General features: G+C 45.5%; 1 protein-coding gene across 1 annotated transcript in view; it reads left to right on the forward strand.

Annotated features, from left to right (window-relative positions):
* The window catches only part of DNMT3B (DNA methyltransferase 3 beta), a 244,084-nt gene that overhangs the window by 95,484 nt on the left and 128,949 nt on the right, over positions 1-19,651 (forward strand). The window contains exons 8-9 of the mRNA XM_029611336.1: positions 7,404-7,545; positions 9,554-9,682. Coding sequence (XP_029467196.1) covers positions 7,404-7,545; positions 9,554-9,682 — 271 coding nt within the window. The remainder of the gene's footprint in view (positions 1-7,403; positions 7,546-9,553; positions 9,683-19,651) is intronic.

Consider the following 19,651-nt stretch of genomic DNA (forward strand, 5'->3'; position numbering starts at 1 on the left):
ATCTCATTGAATTTTTCCTGTAGCAGGATACCTGAGGGGAGCAGAAGAACTATTCTAAGAACGCATGAACATAATTCCAGAAACATGTTTTACTTTGTCTAAGTTAGACATGAGATATCTGGGAAAATTCTAACTTTAAACTCCATAAAAGATGTTTAGTTAGGTTACAAAAAACATGCTTCATACCCAATTCCTAATAGGCTTTAAGAAGAAAATAACTACCAAAGATTCAGCCACTATGCAGCTTGGCAAGGTAGCCGGATAAATGTATCCAGCTAACTTAGCCTACATATTCCATAGCGTGGCCACACCACTGAATATATCTGGATATACTAAAGTTAGCCAGATAAATTTTAGGACAGGACACTTATCCTGCCAAATTTTCGCCAAATAAGTGATCAAATATTAATTTAGCTGGAAAACTTCTGAGTTCAAATTAGTGTCCATAGAATTTTCTACCTCTTGCATCAGTGATAGTTTTGTGACCACATGACATGAGTTTGAAGAAGGCAGAATCTGCAAAGATTCAACTATTTAATTCTTAACTCCAAACCAGAAATCCTCTAATGTTGCAGAAAGATAACGATCTTCTTCACCTTAAGCAGGATTTATATAGTTTAAACTGTAATTGCCTCCACTTTATGTTCTTGTTTCATCTGCTGTTTTAATGAAGAAACTGCACTAGATACAGTCTTATTATGCAAGAGTCCCTACTTTCTCTCTTAAAATGCTCACTTCCAGGAAAAGAGCATTATTAAGATCAGCAAACACAGACCATAAAATCTCCGTAGTAATCTGAGCAGAAATATTATTGACCTCTAAAGCAAGGGATCACTCATCCCTGTTGCGAGCACGGACCTTTGGGCCAAGGCAGAGTTGACGTTAACTGCAGGGCCCTACATTCAGCAGGCAGATCCACTTGAGTTGAGCCTTTAGGTATCGGGGCCGGCAGGTCTTAGGTGGGGACCTCTGTTTGTGGCGAAATCCGTGGATGAAGCAGAATTGGAACAGGAGAAGGCAAGGTGTATCCGGTGGCAGGCTATGGTCGAAGGCAGGCAGCGGTCAGGCAGGTCCAAGAGTCAGGCCAAGGTCAATATCCAGTATCCATCTGAAGGGTAAAGGAGGGACGGAGAGGTAGGGCAGACAGGCCAGGAGCGGAACAAGCAGGAGAAGCACACTGAAGAACCGAAGAGGCAACCAGAAGGACTGACAAGAAGACAAAGACCACAGAGGCTGGAACCAAAGACCGCCAGAGCTGAAGACTGAAGTCACAGGACCAGAGCTGAAGACAGGAACAGAGGCAAGCTGGAACTGGAAATGCAGGAACCAAGAATATGACAACTCACTCTACTGGATGCAAGTTGACCTGTTGCCGAGGCAAGGACTGCAGGTTGCACCTAAGGATCCACGAGTGCAACATCGAGAGTCAACAGGAAACTTCCAAGTTATTACAATATGTACTGGAATGACCAAGAAATAGCGTCCAATATATTTTTCCTTTACTTCCACTGAGGCTGTTCCATGCAACTTTCAACCTTTCTGTTAAAAATTCTTTCCTTATGTTACTCCTGAATCTACCCCTTTTTACCCTCCTATCATTACCCTTTGCTCTAGAACTTCCATCCATTGAAAAATGCTTGCCTTTTGTGTTTCTATCATATGTCTCTTCTCCTGCCCTCCTACATATTTACTGTTTCTATCATATGTCTCTTCTCCTGCCCTCCTACATATTTACTGTTTCTATCATATGTCTCTTCTCCTGCCCTCCTACATATTTACTGTTTCTATCATTTGTCTCTTCTCCTGCCCTCCTACATATTTACTGTTTCTATCATATGTCTCTTCTCCTGCCCTCCTACATATTTACTGTTTCTATCATATGTCTCTTCTCCTGCCCTCCTACATATTTACTGTTTCTATCATATGTCTCTTCTCCTGCCCTCCTACATATTTACTGTTTCTATCATATGTCTCTTCTCCTGCCCTCCTACATATTTACTGTTTCTATCATTTGTCTCTTCTCCTGCCCTCCTACATATTTACTGTTTCTATCATATGTCTCTTCTCCTGCCCTCCTACATATTTACTGTTTCTATCATATGTCTCTTCTCCTGCCCTCCTACATATTTACTGTTTCTATCATATGTCTCTTCTCCTGCCCTCCTACATATTTACTGTTTCTATCATATGTCTCTTCTCCTGCCCTCCTACATATTTACTGTTTCTATCATATGTCTCTTCTCCTGCCCTCCTACATATTTACTGTTTCTATCATATGTCTCTTCTCCTGCCCTCCTACATATTTACTGTTTCTATCATATGTCTCTTCTCCTGCCCTCCTACATATTTACTGTTTCTATCATATGTCTCTCCTCCTGCCCTCCTACATATTTACTGTTTCTATCATTTGTCTCTTCTCCTGCCCTCCTACATATTTACTGTTTCTATCATATGTCTCTTCTCCTGCCCTCCTACATATTTACTGTTTCTATCATTTGTCTCTTCTCCTGCCCTCCTACATATTTACTGTTTCTATCATATGTCTCTTCTCCTGCCCTCCTACATATTTACTGTTTCTATCATATGTCTCTTCTCCTGCCCTCCTACATATTTACTGTTTCTATCATTTGTCTCTTCTCCTGCCCTCCTACATATTTACTGTTTCTATCATTTGTCTCTTCTCCTGCCCTCCTACATATTTACTGTTTCTATCATATGTCTCTTCTCCTGCCCTCCTACATATTTACTGTTTCTATCATTTGTCTCTTCTCCTGCCCTCCTACATATTTAGGTCCTTATGTCTCTGTTCCTAGGTCTTAAGGTGCATACTTCTATCATTTTGGTAGCCCACTTCTGAGCTGTCTGTACTCCATCTGTGACAGGGATGTCTAAGTCCAGTCCATGAGGGCCACAGACCCAATAGGATTTTAGGATACTTCTAAAGAATGCATGAGAGAAATTTGCAAGCACTTCCTCAATTGTATGCAAGTACATCTCATGCATATTAATTAGGAATACATTGAAACCAAAATTGCTTTGCAGTCCTTGAGGACTGGAGTTTGACACTTCTGGGCTGTACACTTGGATAATTTTCAAAAGATTTTACCTGGGGTAACAAAGAAGCCAATAAAAAAAAAAAAAAGCTGAGCTTCTAAATTTAGGCAGCTAAGATAGGGATTGAAGATTGGCCCCTATTTTCAGTCACAAGCAGGAGCCTAAATGTTTGGCTGAAAATTCACCTAAATTTAGGGAGCCTAAACCTTACCTGTCTAAGGTTGCAGACCTTAGAGAATCCGGCGGTAACGGGGGGCAGGGGGGTGAAGCAGGGGGCGGTCCTGCGATAGCCGGCAGTGATCGCACCTCCGTGGTGCGATGACTGCCGGCTTTCCTGCCGAATAACTACACCATAAAAGGCAGGGGAAGGAACCTTTCTGGATTTATTTATTTATTTATTTAGAAGTTTTATATACCGACATTCATCAATGATATCACATTGGTTCACAGCGTAACATGAAACTAGTGCCTGTGGTGGCGCTTTACATCGAACATGTTTAACATTAAAGATGTATAACTAATAACATGATGTCCGCTGTGAAAAGCACTGCCTCGCAGAAGGATTTCTCTCCTCTTTTTCTTGATGTGTAGCTAATAACATGATGTCCGCTGTGAAAAGCACTGCCTCGCAGAAGGATTTCTCTCCTCTTTTTCTTGATGTGTAGCTAATAACTGGAGGTCATCTGTGAAAAGCACTGCCTCGCAGAAGGATTTCTCTCCTCTTTTTCTTGATGTGTAGCTAATAACATGATGTCCGCTGTGAAAAGCACTGCCTCGCAGAAGGATTTCTCTCCTCTTTTTCTTGGTGTGTAGCTAATAACTGGAGGTCATCTGTGAAAAGCACTGCCTCGCAGAGGATTTCTCTCCTCTTTTTCTTGGTGTGTAGCTAATAACTGGAGGTCATCTGTGAAAAGCACTGCCTCGCAGAAGGATTTCTCTCCTCTTTTTCTTGGTGTGTACCTGCCTGTTCTTCTCCTCATCCTCTTGCTCTGCCTATCGGTCCCGCCTTCCTTCAGACAGATACCCGGCATTGACCTTGGCCTGACATCTGGATTCTCTTGACTGCCGCTTGCCACTGACCACTGCCGGTTCCTATATAATCCTGCCTCCTACTGACTTCTGGCTGATCCTGGATTCACCTGTACTATGTCATCTCCAGTCCAGTGACTTCGACAGATACCGCCATCATCAGCAGAGGCCCCGACCTAAGTCCTGCCAACCCTAGCACCCAAAAGCTCAACCCAAGGGGAATGAGGGCTGGTAAAGGCAAAGATCCAATTGAGTTTCGGCTTCATCCAGATCCGCCTGCCGATGGTGGGGACCTCTAGGGCTCCTCCCTGTAGGTTGTGCTACAGGGAGGAGCCCTAGAGGGGCTCCATGAAATCAACAAACTGCAGGTCCTCTGTGAAAAGCACTGTCGGCAGAAGGATTTATCACCTCTTTCTCTGAATGTCTAGCTAGGATTTATTTACATAAATGATAAAGGTGATTTGGAGAGTTTAACATGGAAAAGCCAATATGAATTAAGCAAAAGGAAGTCATGCCTTACTAATCTATTAGAAATCTTTGAGGGCCTAAAGAAGCACATGGATAAGGCTGATTATATTACATCTGAATTTTCAGAAGGCATTGGTTAAACTCCCTAATGAGATTGTTCAGGAAATTGCAAAGTCCTGGGATAGACATCAGCATTTTATTTAGGATTGTTAGGAAGTAAAGGGTGGGAGTAAATGGTCAGTTTTCCCAACGGAGAGAGGTGAGTACTGGAGGTACTGGTCCATTTGGGGACCAGCGTTTAGCGTAAGAATAAAATGTATTTATTAATGATCTGGAAAAAGAATAACGAGTGAGGTGATCAGATTTGCAGGCAGTTAAAGTAAGTAAACTGTGAGGAACTGCAGGAGGACCTTGCGAGACTGGGGCAGTAGGCATCGGAAAGGCAGATGACATTTTTTTGTGGATGAGTGCAATGTCATGCCTAAAGGGAAAAATAATCCCGACTACAGGAACGCAATGCTGGGCTGCACATTAGGAAAGGAATTTGCCAGGGTGACCAAGCTGTTAGCTGGACTGAGAATTTCTTTTTCTATGGAAATCCCCGTGCGACTTTGCATCTCTACAGTAAGATCAAACCCCATGCATACTTCTTACCCACTGGCTCCAATTTTTATTACCTTGCAAGCCTGCATGAACTTTGCTCCTTGTAGGATTTAAACTTTCCCCTAGGAGTTATTACTTAGGAAAAGAGTTTGGAGTCATTATGAGCAATACATTGAAATTGTCGGCTCAGTGTGCAGCAGCAGTCAAGAAAGCAAACAGAATGTTGGGAAAGGATTGGAAAGGATTGGAGAATAAAACTCCGAATCCATGTTGTGATCACACCTTGAATATTTGTGCAGTTCTGATCACCTCATCTCAAAAAAGCTAGAAGTAGAAAAGATACCGAGAAGACGATACAAATTATAAAGGGAATGGAAATACTCGCTCATAAGGAAAGGCTTAACAGATCAGTGCCCTTCAACTTGAAAGGCGACTGAGAGAGGCAGGATAGTGGGAGAAATAAATAGGAAGTGGTTATTTAACCTTTCTGATGGGTCTTGGAGACACACCATGAAACTAACTGGTAGCAGATTTAGAATAAAATCTAAAAAATATTTTTTCAGCCAATGCACGATTAAGCTGTGGAATTTGTTGCTGGAGGATGTGGTCAATATAAGTATTATAGTTGAATTTTAAAGAGGTTTGGAAAGGTTTCTGGAGGACAGATCCATTAATAACTATTAGCTAGGATTTCTTGGGGATCTCCACTTCTAAGAGCTGGGACTGAACAACAGGGAATGGATGTCCCTGGTGGGATACGCTGGGTATCGGGATTGGTCACTGTTGGAGACAGGATGCTGGGCTTCATGGGCCATTGGCCTGATGCTCTTTCTGAAGCTTATAAGATCCTGATTTCAGCACATTCTTTTTCTAAAACGTTGCACGCCTCACTTAAAGAAAACTGTAAGGCAGTTCCTAGGAGTACTCTCCACACCCTCACAAGTGGAGGAGTAGGACTCGATGAATCCAAGCTGTGGTGGTGGGCTCTATCCAGTGAGACACTGCTGAGGGATGTTTCATTGCTACTGACGCTTGGAAGTGTCTAATAGAACAGACGTTTTCCTACGTGGGCTGGCATCACCATCAGATGCTTTAATAATGTACGGTCTGACATCGGTGTCATTTGTGGTACCTAATGTTTGACATCTCTCTGCACGTTTTCTTCTTGCCCTTGACATGCATGCTGTCACCCCGTTTGGTGTCTGTCTTGACCAATAAGCACACACAGGGTGTTGTCCTAGTGCTTGTATACCTGTATTTGAGGCACAGTTCTTCATGTTTCTTCACCAAGCTATTGCAGTTGTTTTACAAATGTTGATTGCAAACATAAGATAATAAAAAATACAACTGGAGGGGCGAGGGTGCTTATCTTCCCTCTGATTCGGTTTCTTTGTCTGTCTTATATATGTTTATCCGAGGAAGTGCACGGTGGCGGGATTCATGCTACCTTTTAGTGACTCCTACTGGTGGCTCTGGTATATTACACTCTCTAAACAAGTTGGACTCCTCAGTCCTGACTACTGTTTGCAGTTATAGAAAACAATTGACAGGTAAGAATATATTTCTTTAGTATTCTTAAAGTTCTTCTATATTTGTTTGAAACATCATTGATTAGATCGATTTTGCTTTCATTTTTCTATCTTCATAGCAAGATATCTGGACATTGTTTTAGGGAGATAAAAACAATTTTACTTATTACTCACAACATCTAAATGATACAGGGGAGACCTCTTTATCCTATCATAGGAGGGTTGGCATTTATTATATGGTTTTCTCTAGCACAAGGAAAGGTTGCCCTGTACAGAAATGATGCTGTGAACCTCCATTCACCACTAGCTGGGTTCCAGGCCCCGGAAGGCTCACAGACTGTGGGCTTGCAGAACCTGCTCCATGTGTACCTTGAGTTTGCCCCTAGTGTTACTGTTGTGTCCATAACATCCCCAGATCCAGCTGGCAGGCGGAGCTTGGGCGTTGAAGTCAGGCCTTCAGCCTGGTCATGCATCGTGTGCTCCCTGAGCTGGATGCATTGCACAGAACATGGTGCTCTTCTAATGTCCGCCTGGAGTGTTCAGTGCTGCCATCTTAGAAAAGAGAAAAGGCCTTCTGACATGTGTAGTTAGCAATGGTTTCAGCAGTACCTGTGTCCTCTATACGCTGCTCCCACTGAGCGTCGGGCAGGAGGGACCTGTACTGCTAATAACCTGTAACTTCATTCTGAATTTCTCATAATGACTTCCCTCTCCGGGCAGGTTGCCAGAACACGAGCAGGGAAGAGTTTCTCTGATGCTGCTGTGGAGTCTCTGGAGGGAAAGTTAAAACCAATGCTTGACTGGGCATTCGGAGGCTTTCAACCCACAGGACGCAAAGGAATAAAACCACCCAAAAAAACAGGTTTGTGTAAGGTGAAGGAGGAAACAGGTAATACATGCAAGTGGGGGATAGGGGAAAATTAGGAGTGCACACAGTCTGGAGGACAGATGAAGACTGCCTGTACATGGATGGGGAGAAGGGTGAGGAGTGGGTGGCACACAGGCTGGGGATGGTGAGGAGTGGGTGGCACATGGCCTGGTAGAAGGGTGAGGAGTGGGTGAGGAGTGGGTGGCACATGGCCTGGTAGAAGGGTGAGCCCGCAGAGGCTGGAGATGTTGGGTACCAGGGTATCACAGTAGTAGTACTAGCAGCACACACAGGCTGGGGATGGTGAGGAGTGGGTGGCACATGGGCTGGTAGAAGGGTGAGGAGTGGGTGGCACATGGCCTGGTAGAAGGGTGAGGAGTGGGTGGCACACGGGCTGGGGATGGTGAGGAGTGGATGACACAGGCTGGGGATGGTGAGGAGTGGGTGGCACATGGCCTGGTAGAAGGGTGAGGAGTGGGTGAGGAGTGGGTGGCACATGGCCTGGTAGAAGGGTGAGCCCGCAGAGGCTGGAGATGTTGGGTACCAGGGTATCACAGTAGTAGTACTAGCAGCACACACAGGCTGGGGATGGTGAGGAGTGGGTGGCACATGGGCTGGTAGAAGGGTGAGGAGTGGGTGGCACACGGGCTGGGGATGGTGAGGAGTGGGTGGCACACGGGTTGGTAGAAGGGTGAGGAGTGGGTGGCACATGGGCTGGTAGAAGGGTGAGGAGTGGGTGGCACACGGGCTGGGGATGGTGAGGAGTGGATGACACAGGCTGGGGATGGTGAGGAGTGGGTGGCACACGGGCTGGGGATGGTGAGGAGTGGATGACACAGGCTGGGGATGGTGAGGAGTGGGTGGCACATGGGCTGGTAGAAGGGTGAGGAGTGGGTGGCACACGGGCTGGGGATGGTGAGGAGTGGATGACACAGGCTGGGGATGGTGAGGAGTGGGTGGCACACGGGCTGGGGATGGTGAGTGGGTGGCACACGGGTTGGTAGAAGGGTGAGGAGTGGGTGGCACATGGGCTGGTAGAAGGGTGAGGAGTGGGTGGCACACGGGCTGGGGATGGTGAGGAGTGGGTGGCACACGGGCTGGGGATGGTGAGGAGTGGATGACACAGGCTGGGGATGGTGAGGAGTGGGTGGCACACGGGTTGGTAGAAGGGTGAGGAGTGGGTGGCACATGGGCTGGTAGAAGGGTGAGGAGTGGATAATACACACAGACAGTGGGAGATTTGTCTCTGGGCTTAGTTTTCAAAGAGTGAGTTGGATAAGGAGTGATATCATCCAAGCAGAGAAGATTTTGGGATCTATCCTTGCAGTGTGATAAGGCTGGACAGATTGGTCTTTTACTGCCACCATTAAGAATGTGATTGTTGATTGTTCACAAAACCCTACTGTTCCCAACTACTATGTTAACTCCATTTGATTGTAAGATAATTGCATATGTTGGATGATAATTGCAGATTTGTAAACCGTTATGATGGCTCTACCGAATAACAGTATATAAAACCCTACAAATAAATAAATAAATAAATTTGTGTAACGTAAAAGTGCAAAATCTGATGAACGACTTGATGTTTGCATTGTTATAGCTGAAGAAAAAAAATCAGTTTTTCCAAAATATCCAAAAGTTTTCAGATATATTTTGTTTGGGCAAATAGCATTGCTAGGTGGCACAAGATATTAAAAAAAGAAAATGCCGCCCAGCACAGCCCTGCTTACCACTTGTGCGGCGGTTTTTGTAGCTAGAAGTGGCAGTAATGGGCCTCTCCTGCCAGCGGCGGGTTCACGGTGTCGGACCGGCCCGGGTATTCGCTGGGACACATCACGTGGTCTGCCGAGCGTGGCTCTGTCACTGGAGCGATCGGCCTGCAGCCGCTGTCCGCTGGTGCTGAGATCACTGCCATTTCCTGTACGATCATCATCTCCTGTTACACTTTAAATTGTTGATAATAATTAGAATTCAGGCGTTAAAACTTTTAATTTGTCTTTAGCAGATAATGGACCCTTGAAGCCTGGCTCTGCAGATCAGTGTTTCCCGGATCACTGTCCTCCATCCAAAAAACAGAAACCCAATTTGCATAATAATGTCAGGGACCGTGTGGAGGATGATCAAGGTCGAGGTATGGGACATAGAGTTACGGCTCTTAGCTTAGCTAACGAGCTTGTGATCGCCCTGAACCAATGCAAGGCACAATTAACCAGAAACCTAATCAGATTGATGGGAACCATTTTGATTGAACAGTAATTGCTTCTGATTATAACGAGGCTCTTGAGGCTGTGATTCTGTTGCTAGCAGCATTATCCAAGAGTAATTTTGCTTTTAGCTTTGCAGCACAGGCCATGGATTGGGCCTGTAATGAGCCACGTAACTGCATAGGGTACTTTTAGCTACGGAGGTGGGGACTGAGGTTTATATCCTGGAAAATGTTAATGGAAACTCTCTCCTTTTCCCCTTTCCTCACAAGAGGCAGGACCTCAGCTCAGCACAATCTATTTGCACTGGGGCCTATCAAACTGGAAAACTTATTTTTCAAATTTGTATCCAATTGCTAATGTAACATCTCTATTGGTGTTTCCCCAATTCATTCCCTGAGAGGAGAAGAACACCTTGTAATACATCAGCATGGGCTGCACTGGTACACTACACACTCATGTTTATATCCAGGTACTTCCTTATCATCCCCCAGACCAGTCCAGATGAACACTTTGTAATACATCAGCACGGGCTGCACTGGTACACTACACACTCATGTTTATATCCAGGTACTTCCTTATCATCCCCCAGACCAGTCCAGATGAACACCTTGTAATACATCAGCATGGGCTGCACTGGTACACTACACACTCATGTTTATATCCAGGTACTTCCTTATCATCCCCCAGACCAGTCCAGATGAACACCTTGTAATACATCAGCATGGGCTGCACTGGTACACTACACACTCATGTTTATATCCAGGTACTTCCTTATCATCCTCCAGACCAGTCCAGATGAACACTTTGTAATACATCAGCATAGCTGCACTGGTACACTACACACTCATGTTTATATCCAGGTACTTCCTTATCATCCCCCAGACCAGTCCAGATGAACACTTTGTAATACATCAGCACGGGCTGCACTGGTACACTACACACTCATGTTTATATCCAGGTACTTCCTTATCATCCTCCAGACCAGTCCAGATGAACACCTTGTAATACATCAGCATGGGCTGCACTGGTACACTACACACTCATGTTTATATCCAGGTACTTCCTTATCATCCCCCAGACCAGTCCAGATGAACACCTTGTAATACATCAGCATGGGCTGCACTGGTACACTACACACTCATGTTTATATCCAGGTACTTCCTTATCATCCTCCAGACCAGTCCAGATGAACACTTTGTAATACATCAGCATAGCTGCACTGGTACACTACACACTCATGTTTATATCCAGGTACTTCCTTATCATCCCCCAGACCAGTCCAGATGAACACTTTGTAATACATCAGCACGGGCTGCACTGGTACACTACACACTCATGTTTATATCCAGGTACTTCCTTATCATCCTCCAGACCAGTCCAGATGAACACCTTGTAATACATCAGCATGGGCTGCACTGGTACACTACACACTCATGTTTATATCCAGGTACTTCCTTATCATCCCCCAGACCAGTCCAGATGAACACCTTGTAATACATCAGCATGGGCTGCACTGGTACACTACACACTCATGTTTATATCCAGATACTTCCTTATCATCCTCCAGACCAGTCCAGATGAACACCTTGTAATACATCAGCACGGGCTGCACTGGTACACTACACACTCATGTTTATATCCAGGTACTTCCTTATCATCCTCCAGACCAGTCCAGATGAACATCTTGTAATACATCAGCACGGGCTGCACTGGTACACTACACACTCATGTTTATATCCAGGTACTTCCTTATCATCCTCCAGACCAGTCCAGATGAACATCTTGTAATACATCAGCATGGGCTGCACTGGTACACTACACACTCATGTTTATATCCAGGTACTTCCTTATCATCCTCCAGACCAGTCCAGATGAACACCTTGTAATACATCAGCACGGGCTGCACTGGTACACTACACACTCATGTTTATATCCAGATACTTCCTTATCATCCTCCAGACCAGTCCAGATGAACATCTTGTAATACATCAGCACGGGCTGCACTGGTACACTACACACTCATGTTTATATCCAGGTACTTCCTTATCATCCTCCAGACCAGTCCAGATGAACATCTTGTAATACATCAGCACGGGCTGCACTGGTACACTACACACTCATGTTTATATCCAGGTACTTCCTTATCATCCTCCAGACCAGTCCAGATGAACATCTTGTAATACATCAGCACGGCCTGCACTGGTACACTACACACTCATGTTCATATCCAGGTACTTCCTTATCATCCCCCAGACCAGTCCAGATGAACACCTTGTAATACATCAGCACGGGCTGCACTGGTACACTACACACTCATGTTTATATGCAGGTACTTCCTTATCATCCTCCAGACCAGTCCAGATGAACACCTTGTAATCCATCAGCACGGGCTGCACTGGTACACTACACACTCATGTTTATATGCAGGTACTTATCATCCCCCAGACCAGTCCAGATGAAGGGGTTTTTCTCTCGTACCAGCAGAAGAAAAGCTTTACTACACCTTTGGTACTTAAGTTACTGAGTGACCTGCACGCTTTCAGTATTCTCTGTCTCCAGCAGGTGGTGAAGGTGGCTAACCTCCAGTTGGACATTGGTGACGATGCTAGGTCCTGGTCCAGAATCATCCCCCTGATAGAGTAGTGTTGAGCAGGAGGTCGGAGGCCCTTGTATGACTTGTACCCTGTCCTAGAGAGGGTTTGATAGCCAGTGGTGCTGGCTCCTTCATTCCCTATCCGCTTCTGTCTATTGTTGGTTGATTCTTTCTGCCCCCCCCCCCCCCCAAGAAGACTCCAAGAAGACAACTATTTCATTCATTGTTGAGCAGGGGTTTTGTTTTCTTGTGGGGCCTGGTCCCTTTAAGAAAGGGAAGCAGCAGAGTGAGCATTGGGGAGCTGCTGTGCTCTGAAGTGAAGGGAGGTTCAGTGCTGGCCCTGCCCACAGTGTGGGCTGTCTGAGGTCCTAATTTTGGACACTAGGTGGAGAGAACACGCTGAGATTTGTCATTTATTTATTTAAAATTTTCCATTTATAAAACATAAGACTCCCAAATAAACAATGCAAAAGTATTTAGTGTAATCCCGACAACATAGAATGGACAGTATATGTAACACTAGATAAATCATTCTCTTCCAGATACACCAGGTTATGGATTAATTTTAACATTATAGAGCCCTCTTGAGAGAAGAGAATAGCAAAATAAAGCTTAAAGTATCTCAAGCAAATCAGTTTGCAACATTAAGCTCTGCCATTAATGTGTGCTCTGCACCAAATTCCAATATAGATGAGAGCATTTTAAAAATATGTGATATTAGTTGAATAGATTGCGTCACTGCATCAAACAGAGGGATCACATTTTGCAGGAAAGGCTCCCAGATTTTAGGAACATTGGAATAAAGGTCCTATAGCTGAAAGGTAATGTACTCCACTGTGTGCAAACTCCAGAGAAGATGCAATCACTCCACCAGTGGAGGAGGCGACACAGATCTCCAATGACAAACCACATTACTTCTAGCAGCAACTAGCATGTGACTAGTTAGGCTAATACCCCCCTTTCTAACAGGATGAAAATCCCCAGGTGGGAGACCTAAAAGAATAACTAAAGGGTCCAAGGGCAGTTTCCCTGTAAGTACCCAGATCAGTCCAGACTCCTGGGTTCTGCCTCCCTGCCAGCAGATGGAGACAGAGAAAATTTCACTGACACTTTACATAACCCAGTGTGCCACCTGCAGTCCCTCAGTATTTCTCTGTCTCCAGCAGTTCCTTGTATGTACCCAGATCAGTTCAGACTCCTGGGTTTTGCCTCCCTGCCAGCAGATGGAGACAGAGAGAGTTTCACTGACACTTTACATAACCCGGTGTGCCACCTGCAGTCCCTCAGTATTTCTCTGTCTCCAGCAGCTGGTGGAGGTGCAAATCCTGCAGTCTGCAGTCTGTAATGGAAAAAAAAAAAAGGAAAGATATCTCAAACACCAGTTTTGCTTGCCTCCCAGGGGGCTGTTAGGTCCTGGTGGGTCCATCCCTTCTGTTTTGTGAGGCAGACGAGCAGGGGGTTGGGAACCCTTGGTTGCCAGACAGGGTAGAAAGCTGGAAGTTCCAGTTCCCTCACCCTGAAGGAGGATCAGAGCCTGCTGCCGGTCTTCTGTCAAGGGAAGTGCTAATTGTCTTTGATTCCCTGTTTAAAGTTTTTGTTTAAAGCTTTGTAAAAAAAAAAAAAAAAAAAAGACTAAAGAGAGAGAAGGGGTTGCCGTGGGACGGCAAGCTTGCACAGATTCTTTCATCGCAGGCTCTACTTTTATTTTCCCATTCTTCCGGAGGTGATTTTGTTTTGCCACGGCTCAACGCCACGTTTTCATGCCACATGGGTTGTGCTGCTCTGTTTGTGGAGATGCGCATGTATCTCTTCCGCGAGGGCCGTTGTTCCCAGTGTCTCTCCAGAGGAGAGGACCCCACTCGGATTCGGGTTTCGCGGACCAGGATCCAGATCAGGCACTGAACAAAAGCCTGACTGTGGAAGGGGATGATCCCAAAGTGGTACGGCTGTTCCACAGGGAGGAGTTGGATCCCTTGATTCCTGCGGTTCTGGAGAGCTAGGTATAAAGATCCCACTAGAGGAATCGGGTCTGGAAGAGTGGACCCGATCATGAATGGCCTCTGAGGTTCAACAAGGTCTTTTCCTTTTCACCAGTCAGTCAGCAAATTGGTGTTTGGAGAGTGGGATACTCCCAACACAGGCCTGAACCTGAATAAGTGGCCAGAGGATACACTGGAACTCTTGAAGGTCCCAAAAGTGGATGCATCCTTTTTGGCGGTTACCAAGAGGATGACTGTTCCAGTTGTTGGTTCTATGGCCCTGAAGGACCTTCAGGATAGGAAGCTGGTAACGCACCTCAAGAAGATATTTGAGGTGTCTGCTCTTTGCATTCGAGCGGCCGTGTGTAGCAGTTTCATGTTGAGGGCGGGCTTGTGCTGGGTTCAGCAGTTGCAAGTGGACAGGTCCTTGTCTGAGCCTGAGACACAGGAGGGGAAGCGGCTGGAAGCTGTGGTGGCCTATGGCGCTGATGCATTGTATGATCTCATCAGGACCTCCTCCAGGACAATGTTGACGGCGGTTTCAGCCCACAGGCTTCTCTGGTTGAGGAATTGGTCGGCCGATGTCTCATCCAAGTCTCAGTTAGGAGCCTTGCCTTTCAAGGGGAAGCTGCTCTTTGGTTGGGACTTGGAGGAGATGATCAAGCTTCTCGGGGAGAGCAAGGTTCATAAATTGCCTGAAGATAAGCCGAAGGTGAAAGGCTCTTTTCCCTCACGTTCCCGTTTCAAAGGAAATAGGTGGTTTCAGCTTACCAGAGCATTAGCGAACTCTCAGTGGCAGTCCTCGGGAAGGCAGCCATCCTGGAGCCAGTCCTTTCAAGGGAGGAGGCCTGGATGAGATGGTTCCTCCCAGGGTGGTGGTGGAGCCAAGTCTGCCCAATGATGCCATGCTAGTCCACTCCTCGGTGCCAGTCATAGTGGGGCGGTTGGCTCTGTTCTACAAGGAGTGGGCTGGAATCACGTCAGACCAGTGGGACTTAAGTGTGATAAAACAAGGTAAAGCTTTAAAATTTGCTCGGCCACTCATAGATTTGTTCCTGGTCTCCCCATGTACTTTTGTGCCTTCGCAGACTAGGAGCCATTGTTCCTGTTCCCATGGAAGATCGGGGGACAGGCCACTATTCCATTTTATTTCATAGTTCCCAACAAAGAGGGTACCTTTCGCCCAATCTTGATTTGTAAAATGTGAACATGGCTCTAAAGGTTCCTCATTTTCGAATGGAAACTCTGTGCTCGGTGATTGCCTTGGTACACAAGAGAGAGTTCCTGGCATCTCTGGATTTGACCAAAGCATAGTTACACATAGGCATCCAGCCAGACCATCAAAAGATACCTGAGATTTGTGGTTCTGGGAGAACATTTTCAGTTTTTTGCTCTGCCCTTTGGTCTGGCAATAGCGCCCAGGACCTTTGCCAAGGTGATGTTCGTGGTGGCTGCGGCCCTCCGGAAGAATAGGTTCTTGGTTCACCCCCATCTGGACGACTGGTTGATTCGAGCGAAGTCAGAATCTCTTTGTTGGGAGGCAGTGGATTTGGTCCTTCAACCCTACAGTCATTGGGTTGGATAGTCAATTTGTCCAAAAGTCGTCTTTTCCCTTCCCAGACTTTGGAATTTCTGGGGGTGTGTTTCGATATCAAGGTGGGGAAAGTATTCCTCACCGAAGAGTGAATTTCCAAATTGCAAGCTCAAGTTCACGGATTGTTTAAGAAGCAAGTGCCCAAGGTATGGGATTACTTACAAGTTTTCATGTCTGTGGCTTCCACTTTGGAGTTGGTTCCTTGGGCATTTGCTCATATGAGACCACTACAGTTGACCTTACTATCCCTCTGGGACCCTTTCTCAGAGCTGTTTCATCTGCCTTTTCCACATATGGAGGTTGCCATATCCAGTCTCTCGTGGTGGTTCCTTCCGGAGACGTTGAAACGAGGGGTGGACCTCGATATCCGGTCTGGACGATTGTCACCACCGATGCCAGTCTTTCTTATTGGGGAGCAGTTTGTCAGAACCAGTCCATTCAGGGCCAGTGGTCAATGGAGGAAGCTCTATGGTCCATCAATCGTTTACAGATGAGAGCCGTATGTTTGTTCCTACAGGTTCTCTGCCCCTGGTGAGGGGAAAGCTGGTGAGAGTGTTGTCAGACAACGCAATGATAGTGGCTTACATAAATCGACAGGGTGGCACCAAGAGTTGAGCAGTGGCTCAGGAAGCCCGGGATCTAATCAGCTGGGCAGAACAGAATCTGGCGCTGCTAGCAGCCTCTCACAAAGTGGGCACTGAAAACGTGCAAGCAGATTTTCTGAGCTGACAGCAGCTGAACCCCGGAGAGTGGGGGCTGTCAGAAGAAGCGATGTCCCTCATCAGACACAGATTTAATGGTGACTTACCGAAATGCCAAGGCCCAGCGGTTCTTCAGTCAAAGGAGAGAACGAGGAGCGGAGAAGGAAGAAAGTTGAGGCACAGAGGTCGAAGCCGTCTGAGACCGATGGACGCAACAGCTTGGTGATGATCCCCAGAATTGTGCTACTTATGCACAAAGCCTTTTTGTTTAAAAGAGGCACTGGTGCTAAAGAGTCTTCCTCAAAAGGGTCCCCTGTGGGAGGAACCTCTGGTTCCATCCTGTCTCAAAAAGATGAGGTTTGAGCAAGATTTGGATTTGGAATCAGGAGGTTCAGAGAAGGATATTGGGGAGGATCTCCCAGATAACATTCCAGGAAACGAGAACATAAATAAGGAGCCCATAGAAGAGGGTGAAATCCCAGTAGTGGAGGGGGATGATCCTAAAGTGGTTCATGTCTTTAAAAGAAAAGAATTGCCCTCTATGATTTATTAAGTCCTGGCAGAACTAGGGATAAAGGAGAAGAAAGTGGGGTCAGAGCAAGAAGGGGAGGATCTTATTTTGGAGAGGCTTAGAGATCATGATAAAGCTTTTCCCTTCCATAGAACGATTAAGGCTCTAGTCTTTAAGGAATGGGATACTCTTGAGTCCAGGTTGAAAGTGGGCAGTGCCATGGCAAAGTTATATCATTCCTACATACCTGTTGCACAACCATAGACAATCTCATAATATTCTAGTCTCATTTAATTGCCTGTTACATGTATTGACTACCAATTTATACTAACTCTGTTATTTAAGGATTTTAAGTCATTACGAATTTAATTGTTTATATCCCAGTTCTTATCTCCTGTTCTTTGTAAGACTCTCGTCAGTCATTTCAACTGTTGTCTGTAAACCGAAGTGCTTAGTGATTTTATCTCTAGAACCTCGGTATATAAAAAATGTTAAATAAATAAATAAAATAAATATCTTCTGCTGGAGGATGCCTTGGATCTTTTAAAGTTATCTAGGGTAGATGCATTGATATCAGCTGTTACTATAATGACCACTTTCCCATTGGAGGGTTGTGTGGTGGCCCAAAAGGACTCTCAGGATTGGAAAATGCAACTTCATCTCCAAAAGACTTTTGAGGTTTCGGCCTTAATGCTCCATGCAGCTGTGCATAGTAGTTTCATGGCTCGAACCTCTATGCTGGGTACAGCAGATTCTAATGGCAGATGTGAAGAGGCCCTTTTGGAGAAGGAGACAGAGTGCCTAGAAGCTGGTTTGGCTTTTACAGTGGATCCCTTGTATGATTTGCTTCATAAGTCAGCCAGAAATATGGTGTGAGTAGTTTGGGCTAGCAGGCTACTCTGGCTGCATAATTGGGCTGCAGACATTTGGTCCAAGTTCCCTTTCTGAGGGAAGCTGCTTTTTGGGGAAGATTTGGAAAATCTGGTCAAACATCTTAGGGAATCTAAGTCTCATAAGTTGCAAGAGCATAAACCTAAGAGAGGCCAAAATATTTTCCCCAGTAGGCAGACATTTAGGGAGGCCAAGTGTTGTTATCCTGGAAAAAGCTCCTCTTTGTCGTGCCAGATACTGGCAAATCACAGCCCTTTCAGGTGAGCTGTAGAAACTCCTGTGAAAGTTCAGGCCCCAGTTCTGGGAGATTTAAAGCTTCCCAAAGAAATTCAATTGGGCACACTTGCCATGTGTTAGTTATTTGGTCCGCTTTTTCAAAGAGTGGACCAAAATAACAACAAACAAAGGTCCTTTCCTTTGTAAGAGAATTTGCTTGCTCAGTAGTTGAGGCTTTCATGGGTCTCTGGGTGCATCAAGGGTGAAAAAGATCGCACTATGATCCATGTTGGAGTGACTTCTTTTGTTGGATGTGGTAGTTCCAGTCCCAGAGGAGGAAAGAGGTCTGGGAAGGTATTACATTTACTTCATGGTACCCAAAATGGAAGGCACTTTTCGGCCCATTCTAGAGCTCAAGAAGGTGAGCGCATCTTTATGGGTGTCCCACTTTCAGAAGGAAACTCTGCGGTCTGTGATCGCAGGAAAGGGGAGTTTCTGGCATCCTTGGATCTGTTGGAATCCTGTCTTCACATTTCTATTCAGAGAGATCATTAAAGATTCCTCAGGTTTGTGGTGCTAGGAAAGCATTTTAAGTTTCAAGCATTTCCATTTGGACTGACGATGGTTTCTCACACATTTTCCAAGGTGATTATAGTAGTGGCTGCAGTTTTGCACAGGGAAGGTATCCTGGTGCATCTCAACTTGGATGACTGGCTCATTTGGACAATGTCAAAGGAAGATTGCCATTCACAGAGTGGTTCTGTTATTGTAGATTGTGGGATGGGTGGTAAATTTTACCAAGAGCAAACTACTTCCATCAAATAGCTTGGAATATCTGGGGGTTCGTTTCAAGACAAGTGAAGGCAATAGACAGGATGTTGTAACTGCAATGGTAGGTGCATCATCTGTTGTGACTGAAGAATCCCAGAGTCTTCAGGTACTGGGCTCCATGGTGTCTATGCTGGACCTGCTTCCTTGGGTGTTTGCTTATATGAGACCATTGCAGAAAGCCCTTCTCTCACTTTGGAGTCCTCAGTTGCAGAATTTTTAGATCAAATTGCTCCTGATTGAGGAAACCAGATCATGTCCGTTCTTGGTGGCTTTTGCAGGACAATTTGTCCAAAGGTGTGGAATTGAAAATTCTGGATAGGGTAACAGTGACTATGGATGCCAGTCTGAGCAACAAGGGGGCCATTGGTTAAGGACAGATGACACAGGCCTGTGGTCTGTGCCAGAGGCATCTTGGTTCATTAATCAGTTAGAGACAAGGATGATCAGGAAAGTCTTACTATTCTTCTAGCTCTTAATTGGAGACAAGGCAGTGAGAGTGTTGTTGGCCAATGCAAAAACAGTGGCATAGAAAGACAGGGAGGAACCAAGAGCCCAGCAGTTTCCTTAGAAATAGGGA

The sequence above is a fragment of the Rhinatrema bivittatum genome, chromosome 8, assembly GCF_901001135.1.
Source record: "Rhinatrema bivittatum chromosome 8, aRhiBiv1.1, whole genome shotgun sequence".
Classification (NCBI taxonomy): Eukaryota; Metazoa; Chordata; class Amphibia; order Gymnophiona; family Rhinatrematidae; genus Rhinatrema; species Rhinatrema bivittatum.